The 23,704-nt window shown below is 43.1% G+C and overlaps 1 protein-coding gene across 5 annotated transcripts in view; it reads left to right on the top strand.

Moving 5' to 3' along the window:
- The window catches only part of KCNAB1 (potassium voltage-gated channel subfamily A regulatory beta subunit 1), a 393,964-nt gene extending 371,285 nt beyond the window's left edge, over nt 1-22,679 (top strand). For all 5 annotated transcript variants that reach the window (XM_028103061.2, XM_028103058.2, XM_028103059.2 and 2 more), the window contains 6 exons: nt 1,895-1,980; nt 2,656-2,776; nt 4,417-4,511; nt 12,345-12,465; nt 17,392-17,480; nt 22,519-22,679. In XM_028103061.2, the coding sequence (XP_027958862.1) occupies nt 1,895-1,980; nt 2,656-2,776; nt 4,417-4,511; nt 12,345-12,465; nt 17,392-17,480; nt 22,519-22,608 (602 nt within the window). In that variant the 3' untranslated portion in view covers nt 22,609-22,679. The remainder of the gene's footprint in view (nt 1-1,894; nt 1,981-2,655; nt 2,777-4,416; nt 4,512-12,344; nt 12,466-17,391; nt 17,481-22,518) is intronic.
- The last annotated feature ends 1,025 nt before the right edge of the window (nt 22,680-23,704 follow it).

The following is a 23,704-nucleotide window of genomic DNA, read 5'->3' as shown; positions in this document are numbered from 1 at the left end:
TTTCTTCACAACACTTCACATTTTGTAATTACTTCCTTGCGTACATCCTCATCTCCCGCTTTCAACTGAGTCCAGGAGCTCCGTATTTGTTTTGCTCACAGATGAACCCAGCAACTGGCATAGTCCCTGGCAAATATTAGGTTTTTAGTATGTGCATGTTGAATAAGTGAATGAAGGTACAGAAAGAGCCACAACCGCCATTTCATCTTAACTGCTCTTGTCAAAGCCTCAGTGCTGACAAGCCATGAAACTGTCCAGTGCTCATCTTACTGATTGCAGAATAGAGACGGGGTGGGGGGCTTGGATTCCATTTATTCTCTGTTAACCTCACCAGTGGTTACCAACATGTTTGATTGACCACAATAACCCCAGCACCTAGCGCAGCAGACGCTTAATAAATACTGCTGATGGAATGGACTCCTCAGCTCTAAATGAAACAGGGTGTGAAGGGAAGGGGGCTGGTGTGACCATGGAGGGGTCCAAACAGAGTGAGTGCTTCTGGGAAGAGGTTTAAATAATGGCTCTCTACTTCCAGAAATGTTCTACTTCCATAGGCACTCATTTCCAGTTGTATGATAAAAGGAAAATGTTTCATAGAACTTTTTTGTATCTCATTCGCTTTATAAAGGGAAAAGGAACTTGTAGTTTTAGTTGCTAATAGCCTGATATTTGGGAGTCTTTCTCCAAGAAAGAAAAATATTTTTCTTATAAGCCAAATTCTACCTCTGTTGAGTAGACAATGGTGAGGAAAAGCATTCCCAACTTCCAAACAAAGAAACCAAGGGCAATTTAAAAGCCAAACAAGCAAGGAAGCCGGGTCCCTAACCCTGGCTGTCTCATTCTATATCCTGTCACCTACCAATTTAGATAGTACCTGCTCGTGAGAAATGAAATGAGAATACATCCACCTCAACTCAACTTTGAGACAAGGATTTGATTTTTCTGAAGGACTTGTACCCTACAGGTATTAGTAGGACACAGAGAAGTCTGAGGCCTGCAACCCTTTGAAAATGTCAAATGACCTGGCATCGTGGGTGTTTGACCTGATTTGTGGAAGAAATCCAGCCGTGCCTTTGACTTTTCATGCCACTGAACTTGAGGCTCTCCATGCTTTCTGGTTTTGTATCACATCTAGCTGGTGCCAAGAGGATTAGCTCAACTCCAGCTCTCCATGGAAAGGATTCATTCTCCTGTTTAGGCAATGTGATGTCAAGCTGAAAGAAGCTGATGAGCAAACTCCATGGGGCCATAAAGCAGGCCCTGGTGAAGTGCATTACATGGATGTCTCAGAATAAAATTTAGTTCGAAGTGGTCAAGGACAGGGTGTACCATTGTGGGCTGGGAGCCACTGTGGCTCAGCTGTTTGTGCAGCATTTAATATGTTTATCTTTCTGCTAAACATATTGTTGTTGAGTCATCTCTATTACACAGACACCCTGTGTGAGGCCCAGCTCTGCAAATCCAACACACAAAGAGAGGCCTTCTATCCTCAGTGACCTTACATTCTGCAAAGTCAAAATCAGTGCTTCCTCTTACTTCTCACTTTAGTAAGGTACCCAGGCTTTAAGAAAGGTTAATCATATGTTCTTTTACAGGGCAGCAACCATGAAGTAATAAAAGTAAAGGAAGAACTTAAAGTGGTCATTATGTTTTAATATCACTTAGTAGTAGTACTGCAAACTGAAAATGGAAAGTCAGTTTACCCAAAAGTACCAGCAGCCTCCAAACTATCAATATTTCATGTTAGACTATTATTTAGTCACCAATGTCAAAGTAATTATATTAATAAGACAAATAATTGCATTAAACTTCTAAGCTTTGGTCAGGGAAAAAAAAAGATCACATAACTCTGAAAAGTAAAGAAACTAATGAAATGCTGTTTGGCCTTCTATAGAAATTGTTCGAGCCATGACACATGTGATAAACCAAGGAATGGCGATGTATTGGGGGACCTCGCGGTGGAGTGCTATGGAGATCATGGTAATTTCATTTTTGTTTTCAAATGGCCATTAAATACTTTATTATTGTTTTTCAGATACTATGTGTAAATTACAAGACCTTTTGCAAACTTTCCTAATAATCACCACGGCACTAGAATGCTACGATCAATTCTGTCATTCCAGAGATAGATATGGGGGCTGGATCTCATCAGCTCAGAATACAACAGGGAAGGTGCAGGTCTCTAGCAGGAATCATATTCTAGCATGTTCTTCGGTGACAAGAGGATACAATGAATTTCCCAGCTAATGAGATACATGAACAAAATAGTCTGGCTTCCTTTTTTAAAAACTGTATTAAATAACTATACTGTTTATAACACGCTAATGACACATCATTTGTCTATGTTAGTCTGAGTTTTATTTCTTTAGGAACCAAAATTATGGATATTGTCATGGGCTGTTATGGTTCTCATGTTGACTAATTTGCCCTGGACTTTACTCAATCCAGACCCTCCCAAAGAATAATAAGGATTTCCCTCATTTGATATTGCTCTTAGTGAGATTGATGGTCACAACTTTGCTTATTATTTGGCATCCTACATGTTTCTTGGTTTGTACTGATTTCATTGAAATGAAGTTTTCTCATGCATATAAATCATAGAGCAGCCTTATTTCTCATGAGTATAAATTCAGTTACAATCTTATTTCTCCCTAGGAAGCCTATTCTGTAGCAAGGCAGTTCAATATGATCCCACCGGTCTGTGAACAAGCTGAGTACCATCTTTTTCAGAGAGAGAAAGTGGAGGTTCAGCTACCAGAGCTCTACCATAAAATAGGTAATCTTCACAATCAAATTTACTGATTATTTTTAACAATAGGAGTATCAGTGATCCGGAAAAAAGTGTTACCAAGATGCTTTCCTTAATGTTCCTAATTAACATAGAGATTGTGAGAACTACCCATTTCTGACTACAGAATAATCAGATGTGCCTACAGGGTAGTCTATAGGGTATTACTGATGAAATCCAAGCAGTTGTAAACTGTGGTGTACAAGCTGTACTCAGGAGGTGTTCAAAAAATGCATGTAGAAGGAAGGGCAGAAACAATGAATAAACTCATTTTTTCCATAGGGTGCCTCTCTAACCAAAGCATGCGTCTTCAAGTAGATTATAACTGCCTTTCCAAAAACAATTATGCATCTATACATCTATATCTTCTACTCTGTGCCTGGAACTAAGTTAGACATGGGGAGTTCAAGATTGCCTGACAAGCCTAGCACTACATGTCTATGTAGGTAGATGTAATAATTTCAAAGAAAGGAAAGAAATGAATATATGTATATATATGTATGTGTGTGTGTATATATGTATGTGTGTGTATATGCATGTGTGTGTGTATATATATGTATGTGTGTGTGTATATATATATTCTTATGTATATAACATATACATAAGAATTTTGGACATACAAAAAACATGAATAGGGGCGCCTGGGTGGCTCAGTTGGTTAAGCAACTGCCTTCGGTTCAGGTCATGATCCTGGAGTCCCGGGATCGAGTCCCGCATCGGGCTCCCTGCTCAGTGGGGAGTCTGCTTCTCCCTCTGACCCTCTTCCCTCTCGTGCTCTCTATCTCTCATTATCTCTCTCTCTCTAATAAATAAATAAATTCTAAAAAGAAAGAAAGAAAGAAAACATTGTATACTTTAAAAAAAAAAAAAACATGAATAAGCCACATTTTCAGCCTCATGTATCACAACAGTGTCCAGAGATAACTTTCTTCCTAAAAAACCGAGGTTCCTAAGAAATAGAGCAGGAAAATGCTGGGTAAGGAGAAAAAAGATTACAAAAGTCAACAGCAATAACCCTCATAATTGCTGGCACTAGCTATGTGTTTACTCTGCGGAAGGCATAGTGCCGCTATGGACCAAGCTCTATATAGGCACTCAGGGGACAAGTGAAACACTGAAGCATTCGCCTGTGCAAGTCAGTGTTTGTCTCTGAGTATAAAAAGAAACATCCATTTTGGACATCAGCAAATTAAGAATGAGCCACGTTTTTAGGCTTGTTTGGCTTGAAAACAAGGCCCGCTCCGTATAACTGACAGTACCTGTTCAACTGATTTATAAAAATGAAGCACAACCTATAAATAACTCAATTTTAGGGGCATCTGGGTGGCTTAGTCGGTTAAGCGTCTGTCTTCGGCTGGGGTCATGATCTCAGGGTCCTGGGATGGAGCAGGGTCCCTGCTAGCGGGGAGCTTGCTTCTCCCTCTGCCCTTCCCCACCACTAGTGATCTCTCTCTCTCAAATAGTTTTTTTTTAATTAAATAAATAAATATTAATAGAGAGACGTCTGCTGGTATTAACTTACTTATCTGACTAACTTTTCCTGTAACTAACCAAGTCCTGTTTTAAACACTCCCACACTTTTGCTCTCCCTTTGCACAAGCAACTTACTCCGTTTTTTTCTTCTGTAGGAGTTGGAGCAATGACATGGTCTCCACTTGCCTGTGGAATCATCTCAGGAAAATATGGAAATGGAGTGCCTGAGAGTTCTAGGGCCTCACTGAAGGTATTTTCCCTCACTTCTAGAAAAGCATCTGGGGATGGGAGAGAGGGACGGAAGAAGACTGAACAGGACAGCTCCGAAGCAGCCTGTGCTTCCTGGCTCAGGCAGAGCGCGGCCTTGGCCAGTGTCCTCAGGCAGGCTCCCCTAAGCCACCAGGAGACCTCTGCTCCAGGCCGGAGCAGTCAGTCAGGCATCCATAATGTCAACACAGAAAATTCTCCTCCTCTGGGGAATGGGGGGAAATGCCCAGTGCCCTGGTTAGTTTTATAGGGCTCAAATCCCTACTGTTATTTATTCTTATGTTAAAGAAGGCATTTCATCCCTCCTTGGAAATTGATGAAATGTAAAATCCCTTTTCTTTATAAGAGGATCTATTTTTACTTTTCTTGACAAAACAATTGGGGCAAACCAACTGTAGCTGAGTGGGGCTCAAGGTGGATTGATGTTGTTTACTGTGTGGGGGTGTTGGGTAAGAGGGAGGGTTCAGGAAGCAAGATACATAGCCAGGCAATTCTGCACTCCGGCTCAAGGCTGGTGTTTTTCGCAGAGATCAACTGGCCACGTAGTCTTACAGTTTAAATTCTTCTCTGAAGCATAAAGATATTTGACAACACTGACATAAAATAACTTCCATTCAGAACATCTTGATGATTAATTTATTGGAGAGTACTCCAAACATCCCTCATTAACAACCTGTTTTTAAAAACTTGAGACAATGTGTAATAACATTAGAATCACAAATGGTAATGTCAAGGGAGAGAGAATATTGGCATTTTTAAAATTCAGACATGGCAGACACCCCTAAGAAGTAGAAGTTTGACACAGCCTCTTGCTTCCATCACATCAGCACAAAGTTAGTGGGAGGGCAGCCCAAGTTAGGCCCAAACCACCAACCCTGTAATCAACTTGCTGGGACGACTGTGTGCTTCACTAATCAGAACCTTCTCGAGGCTCTAGGTCTCCCACTCTTTCTGTTTGTTACCGTTGACCTATTAGTTTGTTCTCTAAAATAATATAAATATCTCCTAAAGCATGGTGACATGCCTATTTCTAGCTTGGCATTATCACAAAATATAAGTATCCTAGAATATTAATTGTGGTCTTGCTTCTGAAAACTGTGCATTGTTCTGAACCAAGTTTAAATAAGTTAGAAAGGAAAAACTAAAAGCATCTTAGGGAAGAAGGTATGAACGGAGAACGGCAAAAAGAGAATGAAGAAGAAAGGGAAGCACTGAAAACTGCGATTTTACTGAGCATCTACTATGTGCCAAGCATTGCTAAGCATTTTTATTCATCTCCTTTAATCCACACAAAGATAAACGCATACAGATGACTCTTAATCAGGTGTAGCTAAGCATGTTGCCTTACATTCTTTCAGAGACTATTTTTAAGATTTTGAGCCGGGGAGAGAGTGCGCATGCGCATGCAAGCACAAGCACACCGCGGAAGAGGAAGAAGCAGAGTCCCCGCTGAGGAGGGAGCCTCACGCAGGGCTCCATCTTAGGACCCCAGGATCATGACCTGAGCTGAAGGCAGACACTTAACTGAGCCACCCAGGCGCCCCTTCAGAGATGTTTTTAAAAAAACTCAAAGTACTTCCACATATGCTGAGTACTGACTATCCTTATAAGAGGGTAAACCTTTCCAGATGTAGAAACTGAGCACAAAGAGGTCAGATAATAATCCAAGAGCATAAACTCATAATAGAGTTTATACTAGAACTCAGGTTTCCTGGCTCTGTTTATCTCCCCCAAGACATTTTTGTCTCCTTGCACACCCAGGTTTCTAATGGAGGAAGAAGTAGCTGTACTGTATTTGGAGTGTAAGATTAGCTGACCTCCATCACTATTTGGAAAAAGCTTACAAACGGCTAAAAAAAAAAAAATGTCACAAATGCATTAACAAAGAGAGAAAGTAAATAATAATAATAAAACAAGGAGATACAAAATACTTGAAGGTGGCTAAGTCCAAAAGCAACTCAGAAAAATATTTCTATTGTTGACTTTGATAAAGTCAACATCTATTGAAACATCCTTAACAATAAACATGAAGGGCTCTCAACAGGTTAAAGGCCTCTTTCTGATCACAAAGCAGCTTCTTTACAGCTCCACAGACTCTCAAGCCTTCCTAAATCATTAGCCTGAGTCTTTTCCATTCTAATATATGTGTACTTAGAAATGCCACTTATGGGGCACCTGGCTGGCTCAGTTAGTAGAGGATGCAGCTCTTGGTCTCAGAAGTCGTGAGTTCGAGCCCCATACTGGGCATGGAGTCAACTTAAAATGAAAAATAAAATCGCTTTAAAAAAAAAGGGGAAACTTGAATAGAGTGAAGCAAAAAAAAAAAAAAAAAAATTAAAGATTGAAAGCTAAGCAAGAAGATAAATAAGTTAGCAGCTTTTACCTCCCCCCACCCCAAACAGAATAAATGGCTGGTGTTTCACATTAGCTATTCTAAGTTATACCAATAAAATAGACACTGACATTTCAGGCTGTTGTAAGTACTGAACTTGTATTTGAAAGATAAGGCAGTGTGAAAAATACCTATCTGGGTGGAGGTCTTTTAGAAAGTAACACAACCTGGGGGTTTTCTGGAAGGCTGCATCTGGTCTGCTGCTCTAACAGTGACTTCTAAAATCTTTTGTCACCACCTCTTCACTGCTCAGCTGTACAGTACTACTTCACGTGTCTATTAGACATCTCCCATGGGCATTAGTCATGCCTAGTGGAATCTATCATCACCCCCCAGAACTTACCCTTCCTTCTTGGTTAACCGTTCCTCCACCCTCCATCTGGCCATCCCAGTCAGAAGCCAAGGGTTATGTCAGACTGCCTCCTCTCCTCCCTCACTCTTGTCTAGTGGGGCCCCCACTCCTCCAGGCCACTTCCTGACTCTCTGTGGCCCATCCCTGCACAGCCCTTGTTCAGTTCAGACCATCATCATTTCTTCCCTGTTTTGCTGCAAGTAACCTCCTGTCTGCATTCCCTAATTTTTTTCCCCTTTTGTCAACTACCCATTACTGTGACCAATTATCTTTCTGAAAGACTAATCTGACCATATCATAACCCTGCTTAAAATCTGTTATTCACTTCCCAGTCATTGCTTATAGGACAAAACCCAAAACCCACAGAAAAGCATTCAAGGAAATACCCTTGGGATATAAGTTGTGCCCACTTTTCCATTCTTGTCTTTCCCCATGTCACTGTATTGTTCATCTAAAAGCACTGTACTCTCCTTTGCCTCCCAGAAATGTCCTTTTCATCTTGTGATGGAAGCCCTCCTCATCACTAAAGACAAAGCTTGGCTATCTTCACCTCTATGAAGCCTGTCCTCACTTTATAAAACTGGATTATTTGCATCTTCCTCTATTATTCCATTAACACTTCTTACAGAGTCTTAGAATTCTCCCGTTGCAAGTGAAAGAATTTCATTCAACTAATTTAATCAAAGAAGGGGAACATATAAATACTCGCTGGAAAGGATGGAATGGAGATGGTCTCAGGGTTGACTCCAACCATAGACTTGTACATTGTCAGGACTCTCTCCATCTCCTCTATTTCTCTCTCAATGTGGACGTTGTCTTCTACTGCAAACCGGTCCTCTCCATGAGGTCAGGAGTGGGAAAACTGCTTTGCAGGTTTACATCCTTACAGACATGTAATGTGAGAGAATAGAGAGCTGTCTTTCCTTATGACTTCAGTCCAGGGAAGACTGGCCAAACTTGGGTCATGTGCCAACTTGTAAGACCAATGACAGTGACTCAAACAGTAAAGTGCTATGACCAGCTCCTGTCATGCACCACCAGGAGAGGCATTTTCCATAAGGTACAAACACGGCTTCTGAGGCAGTCATTGAGGGAGGCACCCCAACTACAAAACACTCCTCAAGCTACCAGTGATTTGTGAATGTCTCGGACACTGAAACTCAGGTAGCTCATCACAGAGCCTGGCACATGACAGGTACTCAATAAATGTTTGTTGAATGGGTGAAATGAGCCATAAGGGAAGATCAACAAAGTCTGATCAACGGACCAGGTGTGTGGCTTTTAAATAGACCTTTTAAATAGAAATGAAAAGTGCAATAAAATTTACGGGCAGCTCTTTCCTGTTGCTAGTAAAATGCCTTATAGAAAAATCATAAAAATATGTACCCCCTCTGTCAAATGAAAACAGGACAATGCAAACTTAGGTGAATCAAGGTGGGGGAAGAGTGGCAGTTCGAGTACTCCAGGTGTTCACATTAAGCAACTAAAAGTACAGCACATCACAGTGTAGTTTCAGAAGGAAATTTTTTAGCTTCAACAGTTTAAAGATCTCAACCTCAATATCAAAAGACTGTGCCGCTCTTTTGAGCCAAAGATGTTGACATTTAAATTATAATAGTGATCTTGGATGCTAAAGCAGTCCAAGACAAAGTCCAGAGATGAAATGTGACTTATTCTGTCCATGGCTTTATAGGTGCTGCCTGAGTTTCAATCCATTAGCAGCAAACAGCCAACTGGAGGCTTCAGGGCCAGTCCTGCAGACCGCTCCTATCCCCAGCATTACCTGTACAATGGTTATAGCATTGGGAGATGGCAAATAAATAGGCTTTAGGAAAATTTAGAGAATTTTGTGACTTCTGTATAAAAACAATAGCTCCCTAATCTGTGCAGAAAAGCTCTTTTCTTTGGCAAATACTTATTGAGTATCTAGTCAGTGCTGGGCTCTGTGTTGAGCGCTGAGGATCCAGGGAAGAAGGCGACGGTCCCCACCTTCAAGGGGTAACTTGGGGGACTTGTTAGACATGTGAAGGGGTGAATTAGGAAACAGTGTGGAAACCACAAGCACTGAGGAGTCACACAGGACTATCCACAAAGTTGTACTGGAATAAAGAGGGGGTGTCTGTGCTCATCGGAAACATTGAAAAGATCTATTTTTTATCCTGTGGAGCCCTGGTTGCTCAGATTCCTCCCTCACGGTCATACTGGTGGAGCCCCTCCTCTGTGGCAAGCACTGTGTCAGGACCGGAGATGTTGAGATGAACAAGAAGCCCGTCCCTGCCCTCCTCCATTTAGTTAGATCAACACGTGACCAAATCACTGCAGCAATGGGGTAAGCAGTATAATCGGGTTGGAAGGAAAAAAGATCAGCTGACTCGTGGAGGACTGCCCAGTCAACAAGCTGGGTGTATTGTCGCACACAACCACACCCACCACCAATCTTCTTACACAAAAAACACTGGTTCGCTTCCATATTTATATTTCAATTAAGCCTCATCTCCTCTCTATGCTAACATTTTCCCACTGCAGTTAAAGCTATTTATTTCCAAAAACACTTTTGTTTCCTTTTGTATGAGGAAAAGCAGTATAACTACTATGTGTCTACTTTTTATAAATCCTAGCCTGCTTGTTTTCCAATGATTAAAGCAACAAGATTTATAGTGTTGAGTGCAGGGAGAGTGACTCAATAAATGAATGTTTGATGTTTGTTACTTTTAGAAGTCTCTCAGTTTGTTGTGTGTGTAAATGTGCACACACATACACACAAATTTGTAACTTGACCCTGAGTACAAATGCACTCCACATAAGGTTTCAAAAATGGAGTTCTATAAGTGATAAATAAAACAACCATTCCTTATGTGTGTAGTATATATTGAAACTTCAGGAACGCTCCTAGTTACAATAAAAAGCAATCATTCGGTGATTGGTTTTTAACCCTTTTATTTTTTCCTTTGAAGAACACTCAGGGCTACTGGTCTCCTAAAAGGTGTTATGAAACTAAAGTGAGGGCTGGTAATGTTTCTCCACTGAGGACAGGGGAAGTAAGTTCAGGGGCTCTCTGACCCAGCACACAGGTCTGGTCAGGGAAGGCTCCTGGGCCCTGATGGCAGTGTTTATTGTCACAAGGCCCAACTCACCACCTCTAGCTAACCAGCTGTCGTCTCTGGAAAGGTGCTCCAGGGTACCTTTCCTCGTGGAAGAAGCTGAGGTTTCCCAGAGCTGAGGCTGGGAAGACTCTTGGCCATCTCCCTAAGCAAACTCTCAAGTGAGGAGCCAGACCATAAGCCTTTGAGATCTAGACAGCAAACAGAACCGGGGCAGCTTGCCCTCTTTTTCACATCTGCAAAATCATTTCAAAAATCATAATAAAACGTAATGTGGTTACCCTTTTTCTTTGGAAATACTGTCTTAGAATGAAGAAAAAAGTACTTAAAAAACAAAAGCAGCCTTATTGAAATCATGTGGGTGGGGTGTCTGTGATGATTGCTGCCTTTGGGAAGGTAGTCTGTGGTGACAATTACTTCGCAAACACAACGATAAAGTCCACATTGCCACACGGGAGGATGGTTTCTATTATTTTCACTAAAACACATTCTTAGAATATTTGTTACTTTTGGATGTTGCTGCTTAGTGTTTTGTAGAGAACATCCTACCGTCCCTCATTTCTTAGTAAGAGCAGAACCTTCGGGGAAGCAAGGCATTGTGAAGTTCTAAAAGATTTGTCTCCTTCTGTTTAGGAAGTTAGCTCACTTTATAGGCTACCAATCAGTCTCTTAGAGGTTTTTTTTTTTTTTTAAAGATTTTATTTATGTATTTGAGAGAGAGAGAATGAGAGATAGAGAGCACGAGAGGGAAGAGGGTCAGAGGGAGAAGCAGACTCGCTGCTGAGCTGGGAGTCCGATGTGGGACTCGATCCCGCGATTCCAGGATCATGACCTGAGCCGAAGGCAGTCGCCCAACCAACTGAGCCACCCAGGCGCCCCCAGTCTCTTAGAGGTTTTACACAAGTTTCCCATTCTGAGTTTCCTTACCTTTTAAAGTTTCAATCGCTATTCAAAAAATACACTTTTGGGATAGTCTTTATCAACTTTAAAATTTTAAAAATGTACTTGTGTACCTATTAGTTATGCTTATCTGCTTTGAGGAAGGAGCTGAGAGAGCCCATAAGAAAGCCCTGCTGTGGGGCGCCTGGGTGGCTCAGTGGGTTAAGCATCTGCCTTCGGCTCAGGTCATGATCCCAGAGTCCTGGGATCGAGCCCCGCGTCGGGCTCCCTTCTCTGCGCGGAGCCTGCTTCTCCCTCTCCCTCTGCCTGTCGCTCTGCCTACTTGTGCTCGTTCTCTATCAAATAAATAAACTCTTAAAAAGAAAACCGTGCTGTAAGAATAGGAGACTGGCGGGACACCTGGGTGGCTCAGTTGGTTAAGCGGCTGCCTTTGGCTCAGGTCATGATCCCAGGGTCCTGGGATTGAGCCCCACATTGGGCTCCCTGCTCAGCGAGGAGTCTGTTTCTCCCCCTGCCCCTCACCCAGCTCGTGCATCCTCTAATAAAATCTTAAAAAAAAAAAAAAAAATAGGAGACTAGCAGTAAATAGAAGGCAAGAGGGAGAAAGATAATTATAAAAGAATGTTAAGATAATGGCTTTCTTTGAACAGAAAGCTTGGCACCCAGCTTTCTTGACAAAAAGGAAACGTAACAGACCTTGGTGAAATGTCAAAAAAAATTTTTTTGCTAGTCTAAAATTGGGCTATTGCAATAAGAAACGTCATTTCCTCCACTTAGCAGACTATATATAATTGACTGTATGTCAGGATTTTAATAACTTTCATACATGTTGATGGATTTGAATGGTGACTATTAGTCAAAATCAATCTGTCTTGAACCAATAAACAAGGAGTGAGACCATGGGGAACACTTCTTTGCCTAAAAGCACAGGCATCTGGTCACCACAAAACATAAGGGTTAGGGAAGAAGATTCAGGAATTCACCACGAGGGCCTATTTTACTGATTTAACAATCTTTGCCTCAAACCCTTACCCCTTACCATTAACATTTAAATGCTCTTCTTCTCCCTAGTGCTACCAGTGGCTGAAGGAAAGAATTGTAAGTGAAGAAGGCCGAAAACAGCAAAACAAACTAAAAGACCTTTCCCCAATTGCTGAGCGTCTGGGATGCACACTACCTCAGCTAGCTGTTGGTAAGAAAATTACCAGCGAGGGGAGGCTTTGCTAGATCACAGAAAATAGTTTTCACGTGCCTATCATGATAAAGTATCTAGTGTAAGGGCAGACTGATCTTTGAAGCATAAGCTCCTGGTTAATATTATCTAAAACAAAGTTTTCAAAGTTCCCTAGAATTTTCTACATGTTAAAACATTTATTTCCTTCCTCTATCCCTTAGAACACCGTTTAAATGAGAGCAAGTGAAAACACACACATCCTCATGGTGTCAGGGGTGAGCGGCCCTCAATTGTGTAGTGACATCCATTTCTTCTGGCTTAATTTTCCCTCCCTGTGGAAGCTAAGGTGGGGCTGGTGAGAGGCCAGATGCAGGGCTGGGGGCACCAGGGGCCCAAGGCTACTACCCCATGGAAGCCTATCCTAGAGGAGCAGCTTCACTCTGCAACTTCCTGAGGGGCCATGAAAAGTGCTCTTCTAACACTGTGGAGTTGAGGAACCATCATGGTCACTCGTATGGCTAAAAACCACATGTACCAGTGCTGTCCAATAGAAACAGAATGTGAACCACATAATTAAATTTTCTAGTGGCCATACTAAAAAAAAGAAAATAGGTGAACTCAATTTTAATGACGGATTTTATTTAGCCCAGTAATGGCCCAAACATTATCATTTTAACACATAATGACTATAAAAAGTTATTGAGATATTTTACATTCTTTTTTTTCGTATTAAGTCTTCAAAATCCAGAATGTATTTTATACCTACAGTACATCTCAATTCACATCTCCAGAAGTCACAGATAGCTTAGAGGCTAGGTACCTAACAGAAAAGCCTGTAGACTTTCGGCTCCCTTGCTCCACAGTAGCACTTTACGCTCACGGTCTCGTTTCCTTAAGCATCAGAACAATCCCTTGAGCTGTATGCTATCACTCGCCCTACCTTACAGATGTTAAGGGAGTATTTGTGATCATTATCTCCACCTCACAAATGAAGAAACTGAAAGTTACAAAAAAAAAAAAAATGCATGGGGTAGCTATGAGAAAAGGGTAAAATGGGTGTAGATTCTAGAAAAAAATCCCAAGGGTTAAGAAACAGCAGGAATTGGGGCTAATCCAATACAGTGAAATGAGATAAAAAACTCAAGTTCTATGAAAACAAAACAATGTGACAAATAATTGTTAGATGCCAGACCCTTCTGTGGTTGGAAGGCAGGGAATGGCTGCAGCTGGAGACAGAAACGGGAGGTAGTTGGGGAGAGGGTGAGGAATATTATCTACCCAGATACATATATCCAGGACTTGTTTTAGTCCTTCCCCCCCCCCAAAAAAAAGTCAAAGAAAAATGTGACTATTAGCATCCCTATAGCTTGTTATTAACAAGCACAGTAAAAAGTATTGGCCATTTGACCATAAGCAAGTTATTTAACCTACCAATTTTCTCATCTATAAAGTATGTAACACAGATCTTATAAATTTGTTGAGTAAAGGGAAACTATATATATATATATATATATATATATAAACAAAGAGTAAGTGTTCAGTAAGTTCAGTAAGCTGTTTGCAAGAATGAGATACCTCAGACCTACAACTCCGTCCATTCCTAGCCATGGTGTGTGGTCAGCGTGACAGGCAGGGAAACATCTCTTCTTGAAATACGGTTGGTTCTAAATACAGTTTTAGGTGGTAACATGACAGTGAGTTTTGAATTTAGCTCTGAAAGAGAAGTGTCCTTCTCAAGAGAAAATCCTGACCAGATTTAAACTTTCACTGGATGTTAGATATACATGAAAGACTCGTTACAGTCTAAGTTAAAACATGCTTTGATTCTCCCTTTCCTCCCTCTGTGCCCCCAAACGTCTTGCTTGCCTGTCATTTTTTTCTTTATGAACAAGTAGTTTCGCTTTTAAGCGCAGAACTCTCAAACCAAGAGGGAAATTATTTCCAGGCATATTACCTTTGATCTGCTAGAAGGAAGTAGGGGGAGGGAGGATCCTTTGGCAGGAAACAAACGGCTTGAACCCAAGTGTGGGCTGACTCCCATGTCACACACCTGCACTGTGTGTGAAAGCCAGCCTTCACACTTTGCTTCTAGGCTTTCTGGACAGGGCTGTTGCTGACACTTGCTTAGAAGCTAGAATCATCTGCCTGTGTTATCACGCTGGCCAGTTCTGCCCAGTGGGTTCTCCTATGCCCTACAGCCCATGGAGAAAACTGGCTGTTGCTGACATCAGGTAGTTTATGGGCAATAATTTTCCCAGTGTCCCGCTTTGACCTCAATACTTAACACCAGAGCCAAAAGAGTTCTCTAAGTGCAAAGCAGGAAACAATGCAGCCAGGAAAAAAAAAAAAGTCCTGGGTCAGTTGGCGTTTTGCCTATATGGAGTATTATTTTGCCCATGTGGAAAGATTTAGTGATTGCCTCAAAAGGCCAGAGCATGGTAACAGCTTAAGAGGATCTGTTGCAGGGCCTGAGCAAACGGGGCAGAAGGAATACTTGGGGACACCCATCAATCATTCACACCTGTGTTTATCCAACAAACATGTAATAAGCACCTACTATGTGCAGGTACTGGGCTGGGTGCTGAGCATCCAAGTGCAAATAACTCCTATCTCACAGCCTGGTGGGCAAGCCAAGAAAATAAAATAGATAACTTTAATACAGTGTTGTAATAAAATAACTGAGAAGGACACAGAGGATTATGGAAGTTAAGTAAAGTGTAGAGGCTCCCAACTCAGCCTGGGATTCAGAGAAGGGCTTTGGGAGAAAGCGGTATCCATGAGTCGTCTCAAATGACCGAGGAGGGATTACTGAGGCAGAGGGACATTCCAGGCCAAGGGTACACTTGAACATAGGACTTGAGAAAAACAGCATGATGTTTGGGGATGGAAAGGATTTACCAACAGTTCAGTGCTGCTGAAGCCCAAAGTTCAAGGCAGGGAGTGAGAAGACATGAAGTTGGAGAGGCAGGCTTTCTAGTAAGTTTGCCAGGATGAGAAATGAGAGCTTCATCTTATAAGACAATGATTATGTGAGATACATGTTGAAGAACTTTTAACCAGGCATGACATGATCAGATTTGTACCTGGGAGAAGTGCTGTTCTTCTCACTCCTGTGACAGATTACGGGGGAGAGGGGGAAATCCAGTCAAGAGGTGGGAAAACCAGCTTTGCAGGAGAAAGACAGTGAGGTCCTGAATGAGGACAGTGGGCAAGTGGAACCAGAGCAGTGATTCTCCAAGTGTGGGCCACATCCACATGACAGAATGCTATCCAGCAATAACAGAAATATCTACTAATAAATGCTATTAACATGGGTGAACCTTACCAACATCATGCTGAATGAAAGAAGTCAGACACAAAGGATCCAGGTTATAGGATTCCATTTAAATTCAATGTCCAGAAGTAGTAAAATTTATAGGGGTACAAAGTAGATGAGTGGTTTCCTGGGACTGGGGGGTAGAAATGGGATTAACTGTAAATGGTGATGGATGCACATTTGATAACTTATGAAAAATCACTGAATGATTAAATGGGGAAATTTTACCCCAACAAAGTTGTTTTCAGAAAAAGCATGGTCCCTGGATCAGCAGCATTAGCAGCACCTGGACGCTTGTTTGACATGCAGATCCCCAGGCCCTGCTCTAGCCCTTCTCAGTGAGAAACTCAGGGGAGGCACCCTGTCATCGTTTCTCGAGCCCTCCAGGTGATTCTGATGCATGCTGGATCACAGAAATATTTAGGAATAATCAACTAGATGTGGCAATTAAAAGGGAATGCAGGCTCAGAAAAAGGGCAGTTCCTAAGGCTAACACCCTGGTTTGGGGATTAGAAGGCCAAGTTGCTGGGTGATGGCCCCAAAATGAGACTAGGAACACAAGAAAGACAGGCTTAGTAGTAAGCAGCAAGCCGTGTGCAGTGCCCGTGGGACACCTAGCAGGGTGTCCAGCAGACACTGCATCTGGGTGTCTACAGAAACCTCTAGTTGCAGACATCTACTGTAATCACAAGGAGGTTCCTAAGGAACTTGGCTTCTGGCACGGTAAGAAGGGGACTAGAGGGCAAAGGGGTCTAAACTAGCCGTTTAGAAGTTAGCTAAGCTAATTTTAGAATGGGACAAATTTGATAAAGGAGGTGGTAAGAAATTTAAAATTCAGGAGAGAAAGTGAGAAACAATGATCAATCAAGTCCAAGAAAAGGCAACAGGAATTCAATCCAGGGCAGACTTTGCCCTTGAACAGAAACCAGACACATCATCTTCTGAAACTGGAGGGTGTGGATGTGTGCTTATGGGTTATTGAGTAATATACCACCTGATGGACTTAATTTTCTACAGACAGTAGGAAGCCAGGTCATCTGCCAAGAGTGAGGGGACGGGCTGGATAGAGGGTTTAAGGGTGGAGGTTGCTAGAGAGGCAGAAGGAAAGGAGTAAAGGGTTGAAGGCTGGCAGGTTCAATCTTAGACTAGGAAGAAAGGGAAATCCTGAGTTTGACAGGTGGATAGAATCAAAGAACAAGATACCCAGGGTCTACAGGACTCTATGTAACAGATGAGGAAAAAGAGCATGAATAAGATGGAGAAAGACAGGAGACTGTGGGCCAAGATGGAAACAGGAATGCAGACATCTGCCAGGGAGCAGGGTCAGGTGTTTTCAGGAGCAAGAATGAGGTCCTGGGGTGGACAGCTCGACTGGATACCCCAGCCGTTGAGGCAAGTCCTCATGCAGAAAGCGTGTGAGTCCTAAGCCCTCTCAACTCAAATGCATAGATTCTACTAAACCCTCTGCAGGATAGGGGTTGCTGCTGAGGTCTAGGAAGCATGGTTTATCCTCCCGGCCAAAAGTTACTAAGTTTCGGTTGCAACAGCGGTGGTTACAGGTGGTGTTCAGGAGCTACTCAATAAGCAGAAGTGTTTTGACATCCTGAACATGTGTTCTTTCTTCCCAGCATGGTGCCTGAGAAATGAGGGTGTGAGTTCCGTGCTCCTGGGGTCCTCCACTCCCGAACAACTCATTGAAAACCTCGGTGCCATTCAGGCAAGTACTACAGCCGTTCCCACCAAACTCCAGGGGTATCATGGTCCTCAGAAGATGTCCCCAGGGAACGTCCCATCTCTCTCCACCTCTGTCCTTCACTGTGTCACAGTTTCCCAAAGACTACCTGTTCCTAGATGGGGGGTGGAGAGGACGGGGGTGCAGGGGGCAAAGGCACAAGAAGGAACAGAACCTTTAGCGTACATGGATCCAGGGGTGTCCTCTTCTGAAGAGGCAATATTCTCAAAGCTCATTCTTCAGGATGGGCTGTAGGACAGTGCATTCCAAGACCCAAGCAATGTGACACTGGGCAACGGGGTTCCCAGGCCTTACCATAAAAACCTGCTTGAAATGTAATAACCACAGGACAATATATGTACATCATTTATTCATTAGTTCTTTCCCCGAATATTTGCCAACCTACATCGTGCCAACCGCTCTTCTGCTCCCACAGCATCCTGTCTTCCTCCCCCTCCATCACAGCATTTATGATCGTGTGGTAGAATTACCCGTCTCCCCTGCTGGACAGGAAGCTCCCTGAGGTCAGAGACCTGTGTCTTTCTCACATCTCCACTGCTTTTCCAGTCCCCAGCATACTACATATCCCTTAGTCAGCCATCAAATACCTGTGGAATGAATGTTTCCCGCATTTGAAAGAAGAACTAGGCTCAAAATTCTATTTTGGACTTCCAGGATCACATCTTCCCTAGCTGCCAATTCAGGACTAACCACCCACTCTTTCCTCCGCACGGACAGGAACTGGTAGGAGCCTGCAGCTGTAATCCGGGGAGCCCGTAAGGGCAGTGAGAGGGGAAGTGGGATTGAGATGTTCCTGGGAGTTCCATCTGTGGAGAGGGTGGGGCTGGCAGCTACTGTGACCATCCCCTACCCCCGAAGGCCACACCTCAGTCCTGAGCCTGTCCCACTCTCAGCCTGAGGGTCCTGAGAAGGAGCCTGCCCACTACTCTTGCCACAGCCACCACCTACCAAAACCGGTATGAATGTGTATTTTCCTATTGCTCCCTGGGGAATAGAACGTCTCCCCCGCCCATCTGTCCCTGAAGCAAGCCCTGTGAACCCTCCCAAAAGGAAACACATGGACGTGGGAACAAACGTCATTAAACTTTTTAAAATGTTTAAAACCCTTTTGGCAAATAGCCCAGGATATTCTGGGATATAAATGGTGCCAACCTCCCTCCCTCCCTCCCACCATCACTTTCTTAGGGCTCTGCAGCAGGGTAATCACCTCTGCCCCTGCCACAAAGAACCCCTTGCAGGCCCCCAACTCCTCCTGGATTCTGTGGGCTTCCATCCCTGCATGGGGAATGCTCCCTCTTATGAAAACCACCCCTACCTTATTTTCACTTATGCTCTGGGAAAAGACAAGGAGGAATGACCATGGAGGAAACAGAGGTACATACAGTCTGTACACAATGGAATATCCAATGATTTCAATTCCATTCATAGTTCTTATGTATTAGACGTTTGGCACCACGCTAGGCAGAGTACTGAGAAAAAAACAGGCCTCCGCCCTCACGAGCTCACAGGCTGGCTGAGAGTGAATTCAGAAATCTGTCTCTTAGTTCATTCACATCTTTGAGAGCCTACTACGTACCAGGCACTGGAGACACCATAGGAAAACAAGAACGATACTGTCCGAGCTTCAAGGAGTTTACATTCCAGTGGGAGAGGCACATAATAAACATGAAATAATTTCAAAATGTGAGGACTATTAAGTAACTGAAGAAGGTTCTGTGGTAGAGACTAATTGAGAAGGGGGTGGGCCTACTTTAGGTGATGTTTTTGCCCCCAGGCCTCTCTGGGATATGCATATTGTAAAGCTCAGGGAAGAGGAGAAATGTGCAACACCCAAGCATGAGCATTCCAGGCACAGTGGGGAACAGTGCAGAGGCCTGGAGAGGGGAAGGAACTTGGCTTTTTCCAGAAACCACCAGCCCAAGGCTAATGTGGCCAACGTGTCGTGACCACAAGGAGTAGTGGGTGCATGGAAGTGGATGCAGGCAGGAGACAGATTTCACAGGATGCTGAACAGGTCAGTCTTGTACATGCCACAAATCCTTGGGAGCATTTTAAGAGGGACATGCTGTTATTTGAACTTTTAAAGATGGTGCTGGCTGCTGGGTAGAAAGTGGAATGAAGAAAGGCAAAGGCAGTTGCCCAAGCGACAGGAGATGGCTGGGGCTAGCGAGGATGGTAGCTGTGGTGGTGAAGTGGATGGATTCCACAGGCTTTGGACACAGACACCATTACTTGCTGGTGGCTTAGCCAAGAGGGAGAAACTGGGATTCCTATCATGCTAACAGAGTGACCACTGCCATCCCAGGAGGAGTTACTACTACCTGGGAATGGTTTAAAAAAAAAAAAAAAAAAGTAACTCCATGGCTGGGGGAGTATTCCAGGTAGCAAAAGATTTAAAATAACTAAAAATTTTTTAAAAATTAAAAAAAAAAAAAGATATATTTCAGAGGAAAACTCTTGAGTCTGTCATCTTCCTAAAGCATTTGCCCCCTAGCAAGACTCACGCTGATAGCAGGAGGGGGGGAAGAGATGCTCCAACAGTCAAGGGAAAAGGGACCATTACCCAAGCTGGGAGGCTGCTACCTTGGAGGCTTTATCATCCCCTCCCCCTTTCCACTCCTACCTCCGGCCAGCCCAGCACTGAAAATTCCACCCTAGGCAAATTGTGACTGGGCAGCCAGGGGCATCCAGCAGTGGTGGGATTGGATGCAGGATAAAGTGTGCAGTGCCAACAGTTGTCAAAGAAAGGAAATTTCAAAGGGTCAGCTGCTCCAACGGATGGAACATGCCTAAGACATGCATAAATTGGAGGGACATAGAAATCAGAGCCTCAGTTAAGTGGGAGAGACTGCAGAGGAGAAACCACAGCTGCAGGCAGCCTGCCATCACCTGAACAGGTCCCCACCCTAAAAAACCTAAAAAGTAGACCGAAGCAATTCTCTCCCCTCCTGAGGCTCCCCATCACCTGCTCAGAGAAATCCAGGCTTCTCAGTAGTCAGGCCCTTCTCACATCCAGGGCTCATCTCCCCTTACCACTCCTTCCCTGGTGTCCTCAGTCCACCAATTATTCCAGTCAGTAGAACAGCAGGGTTGCCAAACTGGTAGCCTGTGGGATGTTTGTGTAATCTGTAGCGGATGAAAATGTTTTACAACAGTTGCCAGCATTAAAAAATTGGGCGACTTCACATAAAATTCTGGATGTATGGCTTCTTAAAAATTTAAGTCTTACAACACTATATATACATTTTTCATGTTTTATTCAAGTAGTTTTAGGGTTTCTTTTTTTAATGTTTAAATCTATCTGAAATTTACTCTGGCGTAATGAATGAAGAATTTTTTCTCCTCACACGGCTAACCCACTATATTTTAGACAAAACTTCCCACAAATCTACTTTCTAGATTTGGGTCTCTTTGTTGCAGTCTCATTTTAAAGAACATATTTCAATTCTGAGACTCCTAAGCTGGTGGGAAATTAAACTCCCCCCTTTAGCTCCAGATAGGAAACCGTTACCCAGAACTAGTTTCTCAGGCAGAATAGCTCTACTATTCTGCCAAACCCTCAGGCTTTTGAGACTAGCATTTGAGTGGAGACTAGGTCAGGGCCAACATGACAGCAGCAGAGGAAGGGCAAGCCTGAAACCTCAAAACCGGCCACCATCGTTGTCTTTTGCCACAGGCTCCACACAGGGTCAGTCTATTCCTGGGAAGAAGCCTGCCTTTGTCCCTTGCCTTATGGTGTAATGTGGTCCCGTCTCAGGATAAATTCTAGCCTTGGGTGAGCTCGTCCTCTCCCAAGGCTTCAGTGGGCAGGCATGTCTGTGGCAAGCGATTCACAAACCCTCCACTCCAGCCCTCCTGCCGGCACCAATCCACAGCTCCACCCAGCTCCCTACAGGCCGTGCCGACACAGATATCCCCCAGGAACCTTCATCTCAACACCTACTTCAAAAACCTCTCGTACTCCACACTCCTGTGGTTCCAGGCTCAACGATCAACATCTCCATCCTTCCCTTCCAGTCCTTCAGTCTTGAAATCCTCCTCGGCCTCCAAAGTCTCTCTCTCTCCCATCCACTCTCCTTTTCTACTCCACTGCCACTAACTAGTTACTGCTTTTATCATCTCTGGCTCCAGCAGCAAGAAATGTCTAATATCTGGGTTCCCTTTCCATCTCCTCCAAGCTACCTCCAGGTGTCTGATGGGGTTGCTCCTAGCTCAGAAGTCCTGAGAGGTTCCCCGCTGCCAAGAATCAAGTCCCAACTCCAAAGAGTGGCATTCGAGGCCTTCCATGCTGATGACCCCAACTTCCCTTTCCCCCTAATTCCTACCATCACCACCCTCTATACTTTCTTCCCTCCATCTCAGACTGCTCAGTTTTCCAAGCCAGTCCAGCTACAAGGGATGCCTGTTAACCCCTGGCCATCCTTTGCCAGGGTTGTGACCACCAGGGGCAGAGAATCTCTCCTTAGTCTCTAGACCTATGCTGTCCACAACCCTAGCCTCTAGCCACAAATGGCCTTTTGGTGCATGAAACCAGGTTATCAGAATGGAGATGTGCTCTAAGCGTTAAATGTACTGGATCTGAAAGACTTAGTACTTAAAATATGTAGGGCATTTTAATTTTCTACACTGACATGTTGAAATGTTTTAGATAAATGGAGTAAAAACGTTACTTTCATGTTTCTTTTCACTTTTATGTGGCCATCAGAAAATCTGAAATTATGTGACTCACTGTATTTCTATGAGCCTTCATTTATACATTATGCCTTTATTCAGTTCAGCAATACTTCTAAGCACCAACTATGAGCCAAGCACTCTTATCACAGTAGATGCAGTGGTGAAAAAAACAAGGTCCCCGACCTCAAGGAGCTTCTGGTCTAGGTGGGGGCTTACATCTAGTTGTGGTTTATAAATGTATACAAGTCTAGACGACTCTGCTTAATATTACACAATGAACAAATGATCATCAAGTACTAACCATACCCTCTGTACTTCTGCTCATCAGGTTCTCCCAAAGATGACATCACATGTGGTAAATGAGATTGATAACATATTGCGAAACAAGCCCTACAGCAAAAAGGACTACCGATCATAAGGCAGTGCATGAGCCACGGGACGTGCACGGTTCAAACTGCAGTCTCTACTGGTACAGAATGGTGTCACTAGCCAGTCTTTTGAGTCACTTAGCAGCCTGCTGCTCAACCTCTAGTATTCCCGGATTCTGAGGTATCTGCTGTCGCTACCACTGTGCACCTGAATTACAAGCACATCTGAAAACTCACAACCAAGGAAATCCATTCTATTTTCTTATCTTGGACTGGAGTCACCTATTCTTGCATTGCTCTGTACACCTCATGCTTATGCCACAGGAAGCGTATGAGGGGAGGACAATTACCTTCAGGCATTTAGTAACTTAAAGAAGGCTGTACAGATGTTATTCTTCCCAAAATGCATAAAATCCACAGATGCAATGTGGATTGCATCAGAAAGAGTAGGCTACGGTCACTCAGAAGTCGTGGGAGAATAAGCAGAAACAACTTCACATTGTTTGTTTCTATTTCCACATTGAGGTTAGCAAGAGTTGTTTCACTGGTCATTCAACAAAACTAAAATTCCAAGGTATTTGCTTTCATTACCTTTTAAAAATATTCACTGTTGCTTGGCCCCAAGAATGCCCTGTATTATAATTTACCTGAGGTATCTATTAGGATTCTATTAACACTATGTCCATTCACACATTGAGATGGTGAAAGGATGAACACCCAATCGTTAACTTGAAACATTATGCCTAATTTATGAAAGGGGGGATTACACTGCTATGGAAGCTTAGGCCTTGAATAAAATGTAATATATCTACAATTGAAGTGTTCATTTTTGACTTCATTTTATTAAAACCTGCTTTATACTTTTGACTGCTTGTAGGCACAGCTTCTGCAAGTTTAAATATTTGAGCTTTAAAAATAAATATACACATGCTCAGTTTTGTAAGTCAACCTGTAAAATACCCATAAAGGCAAATGTTTACTGTTTAATTAACACTGGGACTTTACAATAGGATGCTTGTTTTTGAGGAGTTAACATGAAAGTGAATCATGGACTTTGTGAAAAATGCTGTCACTGTTCAGCTTATGCTGGGTGAATTAACTTGCCTAGTAAAAAGCAAATGTTAAAAAATTTCCTGACTCTATAAC

This window comes from Eumetopias jubatus, unplaced genomic scaffold (assembly GCF_037043125.1).
Source record: "Eumetopias jubatus isolate StellerSeaLion01/CBP00866 unplaced genomic scaffold, mEumJub1_p1.0 scaffold_1, whole genome shotgun sequence".
Classification (NCBI taxonomy): Eukaryota; Metazoa; Chordata; class Mammalia; order Carnivora; family Otariidae; genus Eumetopias; species Eumetopias jubatus.
The sequence above is the reverse complement of the archived record's forward strand: the minus strand, read 5'-3'. Positions and strand labels throughout refer to the sequence as shown.